At 39.9% G+C, this 16,244-nt stretch overlaps 4 protein-coding genes across 4 annotated transcripts; 1 reads left to right on the top strand and 3 right to left on the bottom strand.

Moving 5' to 3' along the window:
• Positions 1 to 5,251: 5,251 nt before the first annotated feature.
• Positions 5,252 to 8,087, top strand: LOC135937344 (uncharacterized). The gene is made up of 5 exons (XM_065480493.1): positions 5,252 to 5,384; positions 5,445 to 5,641; positions 6,045 to 6,620; positions 7,247 to 7,578; positions 7,634 to 8,087. The coding sequence occupies exons 1-5, from the start codon at positions 5,252 to 5,254 to the stop codon at positions 8,085 to 8,087; spliced, it is 1,692 nt and encodes a 563-aa protein (XP_065336565.1).
• A 433-nt stretch (positions 8,088 to 8,520) lies between these two features.
• On the bottom strand, positions 8,521 to 11,115 carry LOC135937172 (trypsin alpha-3-like). Its single transcript, XM_065480263.1, has 6 exons — positions 10,046 to 11,115; positions 9,780 to 9,984; positions 9,534 to 9,672; positions 9,025 to 9,135; positions 8,805 to 8,960; positions 8,521 to 8,714 (listed from the first exon to the last, which is right to left on the bottom strand). Exons 1-6 carry the CDS (start codon positions 10,089 to 10,091, stop codon positions 8,589 to 8,591), a joined length of 783 nt encoding a protein of 260 aa, XP_065336335.1. The 5' UTR covers positions 10,092 to 11,115; the 3' UTR covers positions 8,521 to 8,588.
• Positions 11,116 to 11,490: 375 nt separating this feature from the next.
• On the bottom strand, positions 11,491 to 13,017 carry LOC135937173 (trypsin-1-like). The gene is made up of 4 exons (XM_065480264.1): positions 12,780 to 13,017; positions 12,249 to 12,356; positions 11,772 to 11,927; positions 11,491 to 11,687 (listed from the first exon to the last, which is right to left on the bottom strand). The coding sequence occupies exons 2-4, from the start codon at positions 12,354 to 12,356 to the stop codon at positions 11,532 to 11,534; spliced, it is 420 nt and encodes a 139-aa protein (XP_065336336.1). The 5' UTR covers positions 12,780 to 13,017; the 3' UTR covers positions 11,491 to 11,531.
• Positions 13,018 to 14,788: 1,771 nt separating this feature from the next.
• LOC135937343 (trypsin alpha-3-like) lies at positions 14,789 to 16,132 on the bottom strand. Its single transcript, XM_065480492.1, has 5 exons — positions 16,128 to 16,132; positions 15,898 to 16,027; positions 15,447 to 15,554; positions 15,240 to 15,392; positions 14,789 to 15,139 (listed from the first exon to the last, which is right to left on the bottom strand). Exons 1-5 carry the CDS (start codon positions 16,130 to 16,132, stop codon positions 14,987 to 14,989), a joined length of 549 nt encoding a protein of 182 aa, XP_065336564.1. The 3' UTR covers positions 14,789 to 14,986.
• Positions 16,133 to 16,244: the final 112 nt, after the last annotated feature.

Raw genomic sequence — 16,244 nt, 5'->3', positions numbered from 1 at the left:
AACCTAAAGAGTGAGAGAAAATTGAAATCAGGAATTTCTTGGGCAACCCTATGGACAAAACTTCAATCAGCAATATGGTTTTTCTTTATTTTCCATTAGCCTGGGGAAATTATAAAACACTCTTCAGTGCCAAATTAATTTATTTAGACTGACAGATATCCAAATGTACTAAGTCGATATTTACAGAAAAAACGATTCATCAACAGAATGAAATGTTTTGCATTTTAATAAATTACTAGTTTTCATAAACATCAATAAATGTTTTAAGGGTTGCAACCTGCAAAGAAGCTTCGGAGCTCGTTCCAAGTTGGATGTTGGAAAGAATATCAGTTTTTATTTCAGTCAAATGAGGCAGAAAGGCGGATGCGCTTTTGATGAAATCGCTGAGCACGCGAAAAACACGAGGATTATCATCGTCCCTCTCATCCATGTTAATCACAAATATCTTCAAGCGTTTGAGGTTGCCAAGTATCTGCCGTGACGCGATCATTGCCGTCAACCTTTCAATGTCTTCTAGGTGAAAAATTTTGAGGACCATTTTCAGAGTTACGCATTCTATTGTGGGCACTGATAGAATGTCCATTAATGATGGAGCCGGGCCGTTACGAAACCTGAAACATTGGTAAAAATATATTTTCGTGATGTTTATTTTTAGCTTTTGAATCTTCTGAGGACCGATCTAGGCTCAGCAGTCGAATCACTCGGTCGACAATTCAACAACACCAGCAATAAAATCGATAAACGGTTATTTATAAATATTATATAAGCCAAAAAGTGCCACAAGATCAAATGAGATTTGCTATACCGGCTTTATTTATTGTAGCACTTTTTGGTTTTTCATGCATGCCCAGAACTTCCAAATTTACGGTTTCGACGTAGTGGCCGATTTTCGACCGAGCGTTTCAACTGCCAAACTTAAGTCGGCCCTCGGTCAGTTTCAGAAATGAATTTGCAGTGCTATACATTAAGGATAGAAGCTCAAGAAAACTGGCTTACCGTGGATATTTCCATTTTAATGTTTTCAATCCTGTGGAAAACGAGTGTATTTCCGGTCTCGAGCATTCTGGCAGTATGGACACACCCTTCAAATGAAGACTTTCAAGTTTAGGGCAGCGGTCGAGAACGGAACTTAGTTTGAACTGGCCAATGCAACGATTTAGTCTGAGCGAAAGTAGACGTTGCCCATATTCATCGAGGATTGGGATCAGCCTGTCTACCGATTCGAAATCCGATATTAACAAATTTTCTATTTTTGAAAACTTTGGCAGGTTGAGAAAGCCGGCAATATTACGATGAAGAATCTAAAATAAAAAAGACAATTTTTCAGTTATACGCATTTTCATATTTCCTTGTGAAGATTTGGAATTTTTATTAAAATTTATGTTATTAAAATATCTAAAAGAAAATGAAAAATAAACGCAGTTGGTTTAAATATAATAGCAACTAAAACTCGATGACAGAGCCATAATGGTGGAGGGCGTTAGAATATACGTTTTAAAATAAGGAAAATTGTTATTTACCACAAGGTTGGTCACATCAGGAAAGCTCAGGTGAATTTCCTTTTTTGGCGTTTCTGTTAATGTCATATGCGTCAAATTAAATTTCTGGTTGGGGCAGCGATCCAGCAATTCCTCAATTATGGGCGTTTTTAAAAATGTGCCAAAACACCGCAGCTTGGGCAGGCGTTGGATGCAATTTATCGTGAAGTTCTTATAATAGCAGCCAATATAAAAAACAATCAAGTTTGAGAAGATCTGCAGGTCCTCGATCTCACGTTGGTTTGATTCGTCAAAATTGGGATTGAAATGTATCATTGTGAAAAGGTGTGTCAAGCTTTCCAGATTTTTACACATTGCTTTTAGATTTGTGTAATTTACTAAAATATTCTCAACATTCAATGATTTCAGATTGCGAAACCTGCCAATCGTTTCGGCCATTGTACTGTTCAGTTCCTCGCCCATTGGCCAATACTCTGACACAGTCAGAACCTTGAGATTGGTAGCATTTGCTCCAATGAGGTTCAAATACTATACAAATATTTAGATTTACATCAGTTTCAAATACAGTACAAAAGTAAAATTCTTACCTTTAAGAGGTGTCCTCTGGCCAAATAATTATATTTTTTTTGTTTCGTGAAAGGGGTGAAATCAACGTCTAAAGTATGGCAGCTGACTAAACTCTGGATGACTTCCGTTCTTTTTTCGAAATTTTTGATGTGGTGGTCAGATGAAAAGTTCTCTGGTTTGTGTAGCTGAGCAGAATGCTTCTTCAGCCAGTGCTGCAAAACAATATTTCGCAGAGCACTCGCTGCAGATCATCAAAAAGATTAATCAAAATTGTAATGAATTTGTTAAAAAAAAAAAAAAACTCACGAAGAAGCTTGACGTTCCGTGTTTCGGAGTATTGCGGATCGAGGAACGAATCGAGGTTCCTCACGATGCAGTTAGCCGCAATCGTCTCCAATTTGGTGCTTCGGTGGATGTTCATCTTGCTCACTGTCATTTTCAGCCGCATCTCGTCGTTCGTGGCCATTCTGAAAACGTACGTGTGTCTTCGAAGACGGTCCTCGATACAATAAAAATAAAATTTTCACTGTCAGAGTGTTATCCCTGAATTTGATTTTTTGTCACATGTATGTAGAATATTATCGAAATTAAAAGCAATTACCCAGCTCTTGCATTGTAATAATATTGTTTATAACTTGTTTTTTAAATATTGAAAATATTAAAAATTAAACATAGAAGTTTTTAATTTAACTCGGTGCTTCGGTGGATGTTCATCTTGCTCACTGTCATTTTCAGCCGCATCTCGTCGTTCGTGGCCATTCTAAAATTGTACGTGTTTCTTCGAAGACGGTCCTCGATAAAATACAAAATTTGTGTCGCATTCTCTGTGTTCCCTAATTTGTTATATATAGTTAAATGTTTTAATGTGATATTATCGAAATTAAAACCCATTATCCAGCTACTCTTGATGTCTCTTGTTTAACTTGTTATTTAAAAATTAAAAATATCTCCAAAAAGGTCTATTTGATCTTGGAACTGGCCAGCGTTGGAGTATCAGAACTCCCATTGTCCTCCGCCGCGTGAAAATAGATCGTAATTAAGACACCGCAAAACTAAAAACTATATGGTTGATATTTCGTTCAAATGGTTAGCTTTTTCTTAGTAATAAGAAGACCTGGTTTAATTTTTGTATAAAAGAACGGCGATGAGGATTGCTTTGTGTACTTAATTTTATCTATAAAAAGATGAGATATTCCCCAAAGTCGCAATTCCAGCCTCCTTTACGTCCAGTTCTTTGTTCTGTCCAATGATTTTCACTGCCAAATCGGCGTGTGCTTCCGTGATATATTCTCACTCAGCAAAAATTCTGCCTTGAAAATCCCCAGAGTTTTTGGCAATTTATGCAACCGGATCGACATAAGCGCTGAGCAGGTTGCAATATTTCTGCATGACCGTTGAAATCAATAGTAATTTAAAAATTTTATTGAAAAATTTGTTTGTTTAAATTAAAATCTTAAATTTAATGCAGTCAGGCATTTGCATAAATAAGAGGGAAACAAAATTATCTCTTTCAGCCTTCATTTTTGCAATAAAAGAAAAACACCTCTATACCACGCGTAAAAAACTGAAACAGTTGCAGGCGCCGCCCACTTCTCCTCCGCCACTGATCCTTTTTTTCCTCTCTTGCAGAAGGAAAGGTCATGGAGGTTGTGGCGCTCATGCCAAGCCACAACCGAATTGACCGAAAACCAGATATCCTCCAGTCCAATACAGCAACAACAAAACCTGAGAGGTTGCGGGGCTCTCCTGAGGCGGCATCGCGGTTCGTGAGGAGAGCAATGGTGCAACCCTTTTAATGGAGTGATTTTCTCCGAAATCCAGTTCTAATTTTTGTTTCTTAACGCAATTGACCAGTTGCATAAACCCTTAGTTATCAAAGCCGCCAACAGATGGCGCAACCACAGACTTTCTTAACAATTTTGATTTAAGAGTTTTTATTTTTAAGGCATTTCCGCTGCGATTTCAGACTCAATCAAGCTAAATTGCTTTTTTTAATTAATTTGCTATCTTTTGACGTGCTGAAAACCAAAATCGGTTCAGCCAATCGCCGTAGAAACGTTGGAAAATATTTTTTTATTTAAAAAAATAGTTTTTCACGATTCTACGGCGATTGGCTGAACCGATTTTGGTTTTCAGCACGTCAAAAAATAGCAAATTAATTGAAGAATGCACAGTAGCTACATTGAGTCTGAAATCGCAGTGGAAGTGTCTTCAAATCGAAAGTCTACGGTGGCGCCATCTGTTGGCGGCTTCGAACACTTAGGGTTTATGCAACTGGGGAATTAATTTAACATTATTATCAATTAAAGGTTATATATTTTATTTTTGAAGGCCAAAGAAACGCTGAAATGTTGTTTATGTAGAATACTCCAGTAATTATTCCTGACATTATTTTAATTATTTTTCAAAATTAATGAGGTTCAATGTTCGTGTTTTGGAATTTTCTAAATATATTTACGCTCATTTAAATGAAATAAAGGTAAGCTTTTAAAAATTACTCAGTACCAGAGGTTTATTTCAGCTCGTCCCAAGCAGCCGTCAACGACGATTTTCCGGTTTTTCCAGGCATGTTCTCCATCCTCAGGTACAGTTACAGGCAAAGGAAAAAATTCAATATAATACAATCAGAATGAAAAGGGCGGTATTTTATAGAATAGCAGACAATATTATTTCGATTTAATATTTAGGTCTCGGCGAGGCAGTCAAATTACGAAAAACAAATAAAAATAACTTTTTTCCAGGGTATACCCTCAACGGCACAATTTTCCATCTTAAAAACTCGCGGCTTTCCTGTGCCACCTTTGCGAGAGCTGCGAGGGTTGGGGGTAAACTGAACGCTGACTCATTTCCAGACGTGCAACTCCGTTTCACATCGACAGAAACAGCTGTCGCTCCAAGAAAGGCAGAATTGGACGAGAATTTACACCGAGGTGGGTATTTTAGCCTTTTAGTTTTCTACGATATTTGTGGAATTTCCACCAAATTAGTTTTTTACAAGAGGAAATAATTATTTTCGGGGAGATTTAATTATATGAAAATTATTATTTCACTTGTTTGCTAGAAATATTGAAATTGGTATTTCGGGAAATTATTAAAATTATATCTTGAGGATTATTTAAATGATTGGAATTCCCTAGATTTTATTTACTACCATCATTATTTATAAACATTTCAATTATTAGGCCATGGTTACGAATAACAGTGAGGAGATTTTGGAGAAATGCGAATGCGCTATTTTGGATCGGGCCCAAAAGCTGAAAATGGAATTATGCTTCCTGGACTTACTGTCAACTCAAATGAAAACCGTTAGAGAATCCCGTGAGTCCATTAATTCCGTGTGCATTAACCTACTTTCTTTGATGTCTAAACCTCGTGTAGCGACGAACTTTTCGCTCGAGCTGAAGACGTCCAAGTGTCAAAATCCGTACGGAAACGAGGAAGCCTTGCAAAAGGTAGTTTTGCCGACCTGCGAAGCGATGGTAGATGAAATGCTTGGTCCTCATTTGCACTTGGTCGACCTGACTGGCTTAATCTCCTTTTGCCATCCTGACAAAAAGTTTCAAACCTTCCAAGACGTAAATATAGTTTAAAACTCATTAAGGACCGCCCTTGACAAAGTTTCTGAGCACACCAATCGATTCCTGAGGGTTGAATTAGGTAAAATGGATGTTTTATCCAACCGAAAAGTCAAGCGCAACGAATAACTTTTTTCCCGCCAAAACAATATGAACGTTTATGCGAGAACTGCGCATGCGTAGAGTTGGTTTGGACACTTGCAGAGAGTCCGCCAGAACGGAATGACTTCTTTGTCACACCTAGCCAGCTCTGACGCATGCGCAATTCTCGCATTCTAATTGTTTTGGCGGGAAAAAAGGTTCGCACGTTGCACTGTATATTTAACCTAATTCGACCCTCGAGAATCGATTGGTGTGCTCAGAAACTTCATCAAAGACGGTAATCAACCTAAATCCTTAACAGGTTTTGAAAAAAATCTTCAAAGTCGCTCATGAAACGCTCGGCAAGGTGCTGCTCTTTAGGCACCTGGACCTCGACCCGCTCTTCCACCAGCAGATCAGTTTCTCCAATTTACTCCCGTCAGACATGCTCTGCAACATGCAGCGTTTGCGAGAGTTGCGGATTGAGCTGTTCTCGTTCAAATTAGACGAGCTGTTGAACCTGATCTTCAGCTGCCGCTCTTCTCTCGTGTTCGTCAGCGTCAACCTCGACCTGGACGCCTCGGTGCCTCTTCCACCTGCTTCGGAGTTGCAGAAAAAACTGGTCAATTTGCGGATTTTCCTCTTCCGCTCGCCATCGAAGGCGGCAGTCAAGCAGCTGAACCAGCTCTGCGTCAGGAACCTGCCCAAGTTGCAGGTCGTCCAGGAGTTCGCCAGTGAATTCTGCACAGGCCAGGGTTTGCCCCTTCCTGATCCTAAAGAATCAAGAAATAAAAATCCACCTGCTTCGAACCTGCTTCATTTAACAATTGATATGGACACGGATCTGCGCGACGCTAATGATATTCATCTCAGGTTTCCCCACGTCACCCATTTGAAGGTTTGAAAATTATTTTAATAAGGACAAACGGGGTCTGGATTCACGTGACGGTCAGATATGGCGTCTGGTAGAGTACGAGAACGGCGGGAAAGTTGAATGTTTTTTTTGTTATTTCTTTAGTAACAGCTGATTAGCCCGGTAATCGGTGAATCGACCGTTAGATGGCACATCAGGCTGATGGAAATGTAAAAAAATACGCGGGAATGAAATTATTAGGTCGGCACGCCTCTTTTTCGATGCTTCTGATTGGCCGCTGGACTGTCTCCTGATTGACCTCCATCATTTCGACGCCATATTGACTTCTGGCCGGCAAAGAACCAACACAGATCACAACCTGGCCCCTGGTGGGAATTTTAACTGCGCAGAAGGTTTTAATTTGCTTCACGCATGCGCAGTGATGATTTTTAGCCTTCCTGTGAGACGAAGAAGCGATCTGAACATACTGCGCATTCTTGAGATGCGCACAAGTTTACTGCGCAGCTTCAAATTGGGCGAGTATTCAAAAAACTAAAAATTTCGACACCATATTGACTTCTGACCAGCGGGAACCCGAACACAGATCGCAATCCGGACCCCAATTTGCTCAATTTAAGGTGATTTTAATTTAGAAATTTGTTCTTCCGCAGATGTTTCAGGACCAATTATTCCCTGTGGACGTTGTTTCTCACCAATTAGATTTTCTGCTCTATTTTTCCAACGTTGAGCATCTGGACATCCGCATGTCCAGGCCACTGACGTTCAATCCGATCCTGGAGGAGCTCTTGAAAACATACAAAATGAAAATTAAGACTCTGAGCGTCGTGAGCCTGTCTCCGAGTATCAAGACCTGCAGCATCAGCTGCATTTTCTACCAGTGTCCAAATCTGGAAAGGCTCAATTTTGTTTCTCACCAGATGGACGTTGATGCGCTCCGACCACCAATTAATCACTTGACAGAACTGGAGCTGCTGGTGACCCAGTAGGTTTATTTTAGGAAATAAATACAATAATTTTGAAGGTAAATAATTTTGCAGCATTTCAAAGGACAGGAGCGATTTGCTGTCGTTCATTCTGCGGTCAGCCAGTTTGGAAAGGGTCAAGCTGATTGGCCAAACTGAAAACGTGGAGGACGTGGAGAATGTGGTCTGCAGCATTCAGGGTACCAGAGGAATCCTGCGCAACCTGAAATCAATGGTCATCGACATGGACTGCGCCACGATTGAACAGGTCTACGATGAAACCCTCGAGGCGTACTTCGAGCTGATCAAATGCGTCGACGATTGCTTGAAAGAGCATCGTCTCGAGAATGTCCAGTTTTTTATGAACAACCTGGACGAGTACACCACCCTGGTCAGATGCCACCTTGGAACCTGTGACGGACCGAAAATTCGCTCTGATTTATTTTTCTCCGGCGCGGATGGAGAAGAGATTGATTGGTTCGTCGACACTGATCTCATCTCCGTTCTCGACCGGTTTTCTAATAATTAATAATTCTACAAAAATTATTAGTAATCAAACACTTAAATTTGGAATAGTTTCGTTCCGGATTTTCAGATGAATCAGATGGATAAATACATTTTAATCGGATTTGAAGCAAAGCCTAGAGTTTTCTTTGTTATTCCTTCAGCTGAAGCATTTTCATATTTTCCACGTGCAATCTGCTTCAGAATAGGAACGCAGAAGACGTCGTTTTCTCTCACAGAGAGAGCTGCCCTCTATCTCCAGAAATAAATCAAGACCGATTCTGCGCAGGCACACAGTTAGCTAATTTAAAGACGAAGTTTCTGAGCACACCAATAGATTCTTGAGGGTTGATGGATATTTTTCCCGGCCAAAAAGTGCGGCGCGACGTGCGAACTTTTTTCCCGCCAGAATAATATGAACTTATATGTGAAAAGAGAGTCAGAAATTTAGGAAAACGGTTTGTACTTTATTAAAACTTTCAAGTATACATTATTCATTGTCCTCGGTGATCAAGCTGTTGATCCATTAATTGGGGAATAATAGTGCAACTTCGGTGTACCCACCCGGTAAAAAACCGCAAGCTGTACCAACTCCAAATGAAACAACGCCGTACAGCACGCCATCCTTGACCAGGGGACCACCTGAGTCGCCCTGAAAGAAGTATTATCATATCTTAGACCCGGCATGGCAAATAAATAATAATTTAATTTAATAAAAACACCCGAAATATTGGTAACTCACGTTGCACGTATCCTTTCCTTCGCCACCAGCACAAACAGTGTTCTCAGGGATGTCTACTCCAAAAACATTTTGATAACGCGCTCTGCATTCCTCCCTGTTTACGATTCGCACTTCTGCTTTCTTCAGGTAATTAGATGGCATTGCGTCCCATGAGTTCTGCATAGCCATATTATTTTGAGGGTATGAAAACATTTAATAGAGTACAAATATTTGGAATTACTTTAGTCTTTCCCCATCCTGAGACAGTCATGAGCCACCCGTCCTCTACCCTTCTGCTGAATGAAATCCCCGCGGGTTTAATATTTTCGCTCCAACTGAAGGGTGACTTCATCTGATAATTCAAAAGTGTATCAGAAAAACAATTAAAGATCGTATTTTGAAGTTACTGAGCACTCCAATCGATTCTTGACGGTTGAAATAGGTAAAGTGGATAAATTTTCAACCAAAAAGTCCAGCGCAACGTGCGAAATATTTTCCCGCCAGAGCTTGCTGGATGTGACAAAGAAGTCATTCGTACAAACGGTCTTTATGCAAGTGCTCAAACCAGATCTCACGCATGCGCAGTTCTCACATTTCATATTATTATGGTGGGAAAAAAATTCGCACGTCGCTGGTATTTTTGGTTGGGGAAAATATCCACTTTACCGAATTCGACCATTAGAAATCGAGTGGTGTGATCAGAAACTTATTCGTCAAAGAAGTTCTTCAAATTTTTGTATTTATTTTTACCTTCCAAACTGCAATATCGTTGGCTTGGACCTTTTGGGACGAAAGATCATAGCGAGGGTGAACCACGATCAAGCTGACGTCATATCTATCGCCGGTGTCCTTGTGAATCGAGCCGGCGAAAACAAAGACGTCTTTACGGCTGAAAATTCATTTACATGTTATATTATTCAATAATTGATCTGTAAAAAAGCTAAAATTTTAAAATTATTTAATAAAATAAAGTATGAGCGGAAAGATCCGACTAACTCATATTTAGAGCAGTGTGCAGCTGTGATAATGAAATTCCTGTCGACTATCGTCCCACCGCAATAGAAGCCGTATCGAACATGATGGAGAGAAACCTGCCACGGAACTTCCCCTTCGCGTGCATCCGTACCGCCGATGATTCTGTCCTTCAAAATCAGCTGCCGGTCAACGAAGGGGTTAGCAGCCACTTTCACCCATGTGCTCTCTGAGTTAAAGCATAATTTAAAAAAAACTGCCGGATTTGTTTTAAAAGGGATTCTATATACCTGCGCAGAATGCGGCGAAGAACAGGAAGGACCAAAGGAAATTCATGTTTGAGCTTCAAGTGCCACAGCTAAAGTGATTTAGACTTGACTGATATTTAATGGGCAGGTTACAGAAAATCAAAATATGATGGGGAAAAATATTCTGTAATGGTTAGTTAATAACCTCTTGGCAACTTTAAATACGAGGAAATTATGTTTCTGTTATTGAGAAAAAGAAAACATCTCATATAATTAGTTAATTAAAATAGTAACCTTCTAAGAGTCACTTAGAATACTCAATGAAAATAAATTGGAAAGAAATTAGGTGTAAAATGTTTAAGCTGTAATTATTACAGAGACTAAAACATTTGATCCACCTCATTAATACTTACTAAATAAATTCCTCATTTTCCTCTGCAGTCACTCCATTCGATTCCGTGAAAGTGCAGAAAATAACCTAATCTGTTTGTTTGTGATAAAGGATTTTGCGTGGAAATTAATTAAAATTCCTCTTAAAATCCCCAAAAACGGCACCATATTTGCGCTTATTTTCCTTTCCCAAGCGCCGAGGACGTAATTTCCGTAATTTCATTCATTCCCTAAACATTTAGCCATATTATGCAATTCAAAGTTTTTACCACGCTCCCTCCTTCTCCCGCCAATGCCGGTGACGTCACTGATACAGCCGAGCCATCTTCAAATACAAAGGAAACAAAACAGGGAAGTAACGACGGGAGTTGCTTAGTCCCTGTAAGCACTTCCTCCTCCTGGTTAATTTCGGCTCGACTCCTAAACTCCTTTCCTTGCTCTCCACACAGCTTCCGCTTGGCCATAATCATCTGGATCTGGAGCGACGCGGAGCATCTCTCTTTCGTAAATAGTTCACATTTTTTCCTCCAAATTTTTCCTGAGGATAGTATATAGGCTGCTTAGAACTACTGGAGTTGGAGCGTGAGATTACAAGTAAAATAAGTTTCCATTCCTTTAGCGAGAAACATGCCTTGAATTTAATTGAAAATTAATTTGAAGAATTGTTACTACTATAAATTTTTAAATATAGAAAATACGGTTGGTTTAATTTTCATATGTCCTGCGTGTTTGACTTGAGGAACCCAATTGCTAAAATTAAATGGGAATTAAAAAATAATTAAAATTAATTTGGCTTTAAACCATTTCTTCTGAAACCTGCTGTATTTTTAAACTGCCTGAAATCACTGGTCATCGACATGGACTGCGCCTCGATCTCGGAAAAATTAAGACCAATTTTTTGCAGGCGCAGAGCAGTTCGCTAATTTAAACACGAAGTTTCTGAGCCCACCGATCGATTTGTTAGGGTCGAATTAGGTAAAGTTGATAATTTTACCAACCAAAAGGTCCAGCGTGACATGCGACCTTTTTTCCCGCCAAAACAACAAGAAAGTATTGGAGAGAAGAGAGTCAGGAAAATTATGAAAACGATTAAAAACCGTTTGGTACTTTATTTAACCTTCCGAGCAAACATATAATATTATTGATTGTCCTCGAAGATCACGCTGTTGATCCAATTGGCGAATACTGCAACTTCGGTGTACCCGCCCGGTAAAAAACCGCAAGCTGTACGAACTGCAAATGAAACAACACCGTGAAGCACGCCATCCTTGACCAGGGGACCACCTGAGTCGCCCTGAAAGAAGTTTTATTATATCTTAGACCCAGCATAGCAAGAAAAATTGATTTCAATAAAAGCCCAGAAACATTGGTAACTCACGTTGCACGTGTCCTTTCCTTCGCCACCAGCACAAATAGCGTTCTCAGGGATGTCTACTTCAAAAACTGCGTAGTAACGCGCTCTGCATTCCTCCGTGTTCACGATTCGCACCTCTGCCTTCTTCAGGTAATTAGATGGAAACGCGTCCCATGCATTCTGCATTGCCAATATATCATTTTGGGGGTATGAAAACATTTAATAGAATATTTCCAATCAGTGGGGATCAGATTCGTGCGACGCGCAGATATGGCGTCCGGTGGAGTATGGCGCGAAAAAAGGGTCACGGTAAAGGAGCAAGTTTTCGTTAATATTGTTACATAATTTGCATTTCCTGTACTAATTGTGTCTTTTGGATCGTAAAAACAAACTCTTAACAATCGTACGGCAATCCAAAGAGAGCTTTTTCAGACGCCATCTTGGATCTGCGCGGTGCGAACCAATTTTATCGCACATCTGGCCCCCGCTGTTTCCAATTACTTTAGTGTTTCCCCATCCTGAGACAGTCATGAGCCACCTGTCCTCTACCCTGCTGTTTGCGATCCGCACAGGTTGAATATTTTCGGTCCAAATGAAGGGAGAATCCATCTGATGATTCAAAAGTATGTCAGACGTACAATTATAGACCTCTTTTGAAGTTCCTGAGCACAGCAATCGATTCCTGAGGGTCGAATTAGATAAATTAAATATATTTTCCGACCAAAAAGTGCAGCATGACGTAAGAACTTTTTTCCCGCCAAAACAAAATGAATGCGAGAAGTGCGCATGCGTGAGAGCTGGCAGGATGTGATAAAGAAGTCATTCGTACAGCTGCGGTCTCTCTGCAAACCAGCTCTGACGCATGCGCACTTCTCGCATTCATATTGTTTTGGCGGGAAAAAGGTTCGCACGTCGCGCTCATCTTTTTGTTTGGAAAATATCCACTTTACCGAATTCGACCATCAAAGAATCAATTCGTGTGCTCAGAAACTTCGTCAAAGAAGGTCTTCAAATTATAGTTTTTATCTTTACCTCCCAAACTGCAATGTCGTTTTCTTGGACCTTTTCGGACGAAAGATCATAGTCAGGGTGAACTGTGATAAAGCTGACGTCATATCTAGTGCCGGTTTTCCTGTCAATCGAGCCGGCGAAAACGAAGACGTCACTACGGCTGAAAATTCATTTACATGTGATATTATTCAGTAATTGTTCCTAGAAAAGGTTAAAATTTTAAAATAAAGCAGATTCGAGGTTCATGGCATATGTATTTTTCCCCCAAAGAGAATACGCGTGTAAAGACTAACTCATCTCTAGAGCAGTGTGCAGCTGTGACAATGTGCTTCCTGCCGACTATGGTCCCACCGCAATAGAAGCCGTATCGAATATGATGGAGAGACACCTGCCACGGAACTTCCCCTTCGCGTGCATCCGTACCGCCGATGATTCTGTCCTTCAAGGTCGGCTGCCGGTCAACGAAGGGGTTAGCAGCCACTCTGGCCCATGTGCTCTCTAAGTTTAATTATAATTATAACAATTAATAACTGCCAGATTTGTTTTGATAGGGTTTCAATACCTGCACAGAATGCGGCAAAGATCAGCAACGACCAACGGAAATTCATGTTTAAGCTTCAAGTGCCGCAGCTAAACTTGACTGATATTTAATGGGCAGGTAACAGAAAATTAAAATGATGGGTGAAAAATATTCTGTAATGGTTAATTAATAACCTCTTGGCAACTTTAAATACGAGGAAATTATGTTTGTGCTATTGAGAAAACATCTCATAATTAGTTAATTAAAATAGTAACTTTCTAAGAGTCACTAGAATACTCAATGAAAATAAATTGGAAAGAAAATGTTTAAGCTGTAATTATTACAGAGACTAAAACATTTGATCCACCTCATAAATCCTTATAATATAAATTCCTAATTTTCCTCTGCAGTCACTCCATTTGATTCCGTGCTTTAACGTGGAATGATGGTGATTTTTTTATTTTAAAGAATGATGGTATATTATATGAATTTGTTTCATGACCAAAAGTGCCCGAATATTCCAATTCTCCTAATTTTACCGGCTAAACCCACTCCTCTTCTCCCACCAATGCCGGTGACATCACTGATACAGCCGTGCCATCTGTTGTTGGCTGCGTTAAAAACGAAGGAAACAGAAACATAGTAGTAACGACGGGGACGGGAATGGCTTAGTCCCGGCAAGTACTATCTCCACCTGAAGAATTTCGGCTCGACTCCTAAACTCCTTTCCTTGGTCCCCACACAGCTTCCGTTTGGCCATACTCATCTGGATCTGGAGCCACGCGGAGCATCTCTCTTTCGTAAAGATTTCACATTTTTGCATCGAAATATTTTATTTGAGGATAAAGCAGGCTGCTCAGAACTACTGGAGTTAGAGCGTGAGATTGCAAGTAATATATTTTTCCATTCTCTAGGCGAGAAATATGCCTTGAATATAATTGAAAATTACTCTTTAGGTGGCAGATGAGTTTTGTGAGCTTTGAATTTTCAAATACTCGTTACAGGCAAACAAAAAAAAACATTTAATTTAACCGACGAAAGCAGGAAAGACACACAAGATTTTATTAATTCGTGTTTAGTTGTGCGTTGCTGCCTGCAAAATGTGAACTAGGCATTTTGCTAGACTGATGAATCCTGCGCGTTGCATAAATACTTGAAAAGCAAATAAAATTACTGTGGGAGGTTGTTCCACAGGCGGTAACTTAGAACTTGAAGACTGTTTCCAGGCACTTCAACACTTTCATGCGCTCTTAACAATATACATTTTAGTTACTAAAGGGCACAGATAAGGCGGTAAATGTCTCTAAAGAATTTTGTGTGTCTGCACCAACACGTGCAGATTTCTCCTATCGACTACAGTTAATACTTGACATTTTTATGGAGAGTATACACAAGGATTTTGTCCTCGGTTTTAACATTGTTCAAATAATGAATTGCATCATTCTGTATTATAATTTAATGCACTTTTCATGATTTCAGACTAAATTCTGAGGTTCTTTTGGTTGGCTGAACACAAAAATCAATCAGAAAAATTTATTTTCGCTAAAGCGTTTTATAAGTTCATTTACTTTTGAACATTTTTTTAGCAACAAAGCAATTAAATGTGCTTTCTTAGTTAGCTCAACACTTTCAGCTAAAATCCGCAAATAAAATAAAAAGCTAGTTAGGAAAAGCGTTCTTAGTTTATTCAACCTTTCAAATAAATAAATTATTTTCTGTCTGTGGCGATCGCGCTGTTGATCCAATTGGCGAAGGATGCAACTTCGGTGTAGATGCCCGGAATTGAAACGCAATCTGCATCTCCCCACGCTACAACGCCGTGCAGCACGCCATCCTTGACCAGGGGACCGCCTGAATCGCCCTGAAATTTTTCTTAACTTAGACATTTAGACGTACCACAGCAACAAATAAAAATTCTCAGCATTTAAATCATAAACCACTGGAATAAACTGGTTACTCACGAAGCACGCGTCCTTCCCTCTCCCACCAGCACAAATTTGGTTCTCTTTTATTGGCATGTGATGCTTTGCCCTGTAAAGCGCGTTGCATTTGTCCATGTTCACGATTCGCACTTCTACCTTCTGCAGGTAATCAGGTAGCCTGTCCACTGATTGCTGCATTGCCATCATTTTGAAAACATTTTAAAAGGTACCAATATTTACAATTACCTCAGTCTTTCCCCATCCTGAAAGAGTCATGAGCCACTCGTCCTTTACCCTGCTGTTTGCAATCCGAACAGGTTTAATATTTACGCTCCATATGAAGGGAGAATCCACCTGAAAATGCAAAAGTGTGTCAGAAACACAATTAAAGATCGTCTTTTGAAGTTTCTGAGCCCACCAATCGATTCTTGAGGGTCGAATGAGGTAAAGTTGGTATTTTTTGCAACCAAAACATTCAGTGCGACGTGTGGACTTTTTTTCCCGCCAAAGCAATATGAATGCGGGAAGTGCGCATGCGTCAGAGCTTGCTGGATCTGACAAAGAAGTCATTCGTACAAGCGGTCTCTCTGCAAGAGATCAAACCAGCTCTCACGCATGCGCACTTCTCGCATATACCTTCATAATGAACTAGAATCCTCGTCAAAGACGGTCTTCAAATTATATTTATGATTTTTACCTCCCAAACAGCAATGTCGTAACCTTGGGACGAACGATCATAGTCAGGGTGAATTTTGATAGAGCGCACGCCAAATCTAATGCCGGTGTCCTTGTGAATCGAGCCGGCGACAACGGTGATGCTAATACGGCTGAAAATTCATTAATAAATATTCAATTATTGTGCCTTAAAAACGATTAAATTTTAAAATAAATCAGGGGATTCGAGGTTTATGAAATCTATCCGCGGACATCATAGAGGCAAAAGATAAATAATCGGTTTTGTACAACCCTAATACTAAACCCTGAGAGCAGTGTGCAGCTGTGACGATGTGCTCTCTGCCGACTATCGTTCCGCCGCAAAAGTGG

The sequence above is a fragment of the Cloeon dipterum genome, chromosome 2, assembly GCF_949628265.1.
Source record: "Cloeon dipterum chromosome 2, ieCloDipt1.1, whole genome shotgun sequence".
Lineage (NCBI taxonomy): Eukaryota > Metazoa > Arthropoda > Insecta > Ephemeroptera > Baetidae > Cloeon > Cloeon dipterum.
Note: the sequence above shows the minus strand (reverse complement) of the source record. Positions and strands in the feature narration are given on the sequence as shown.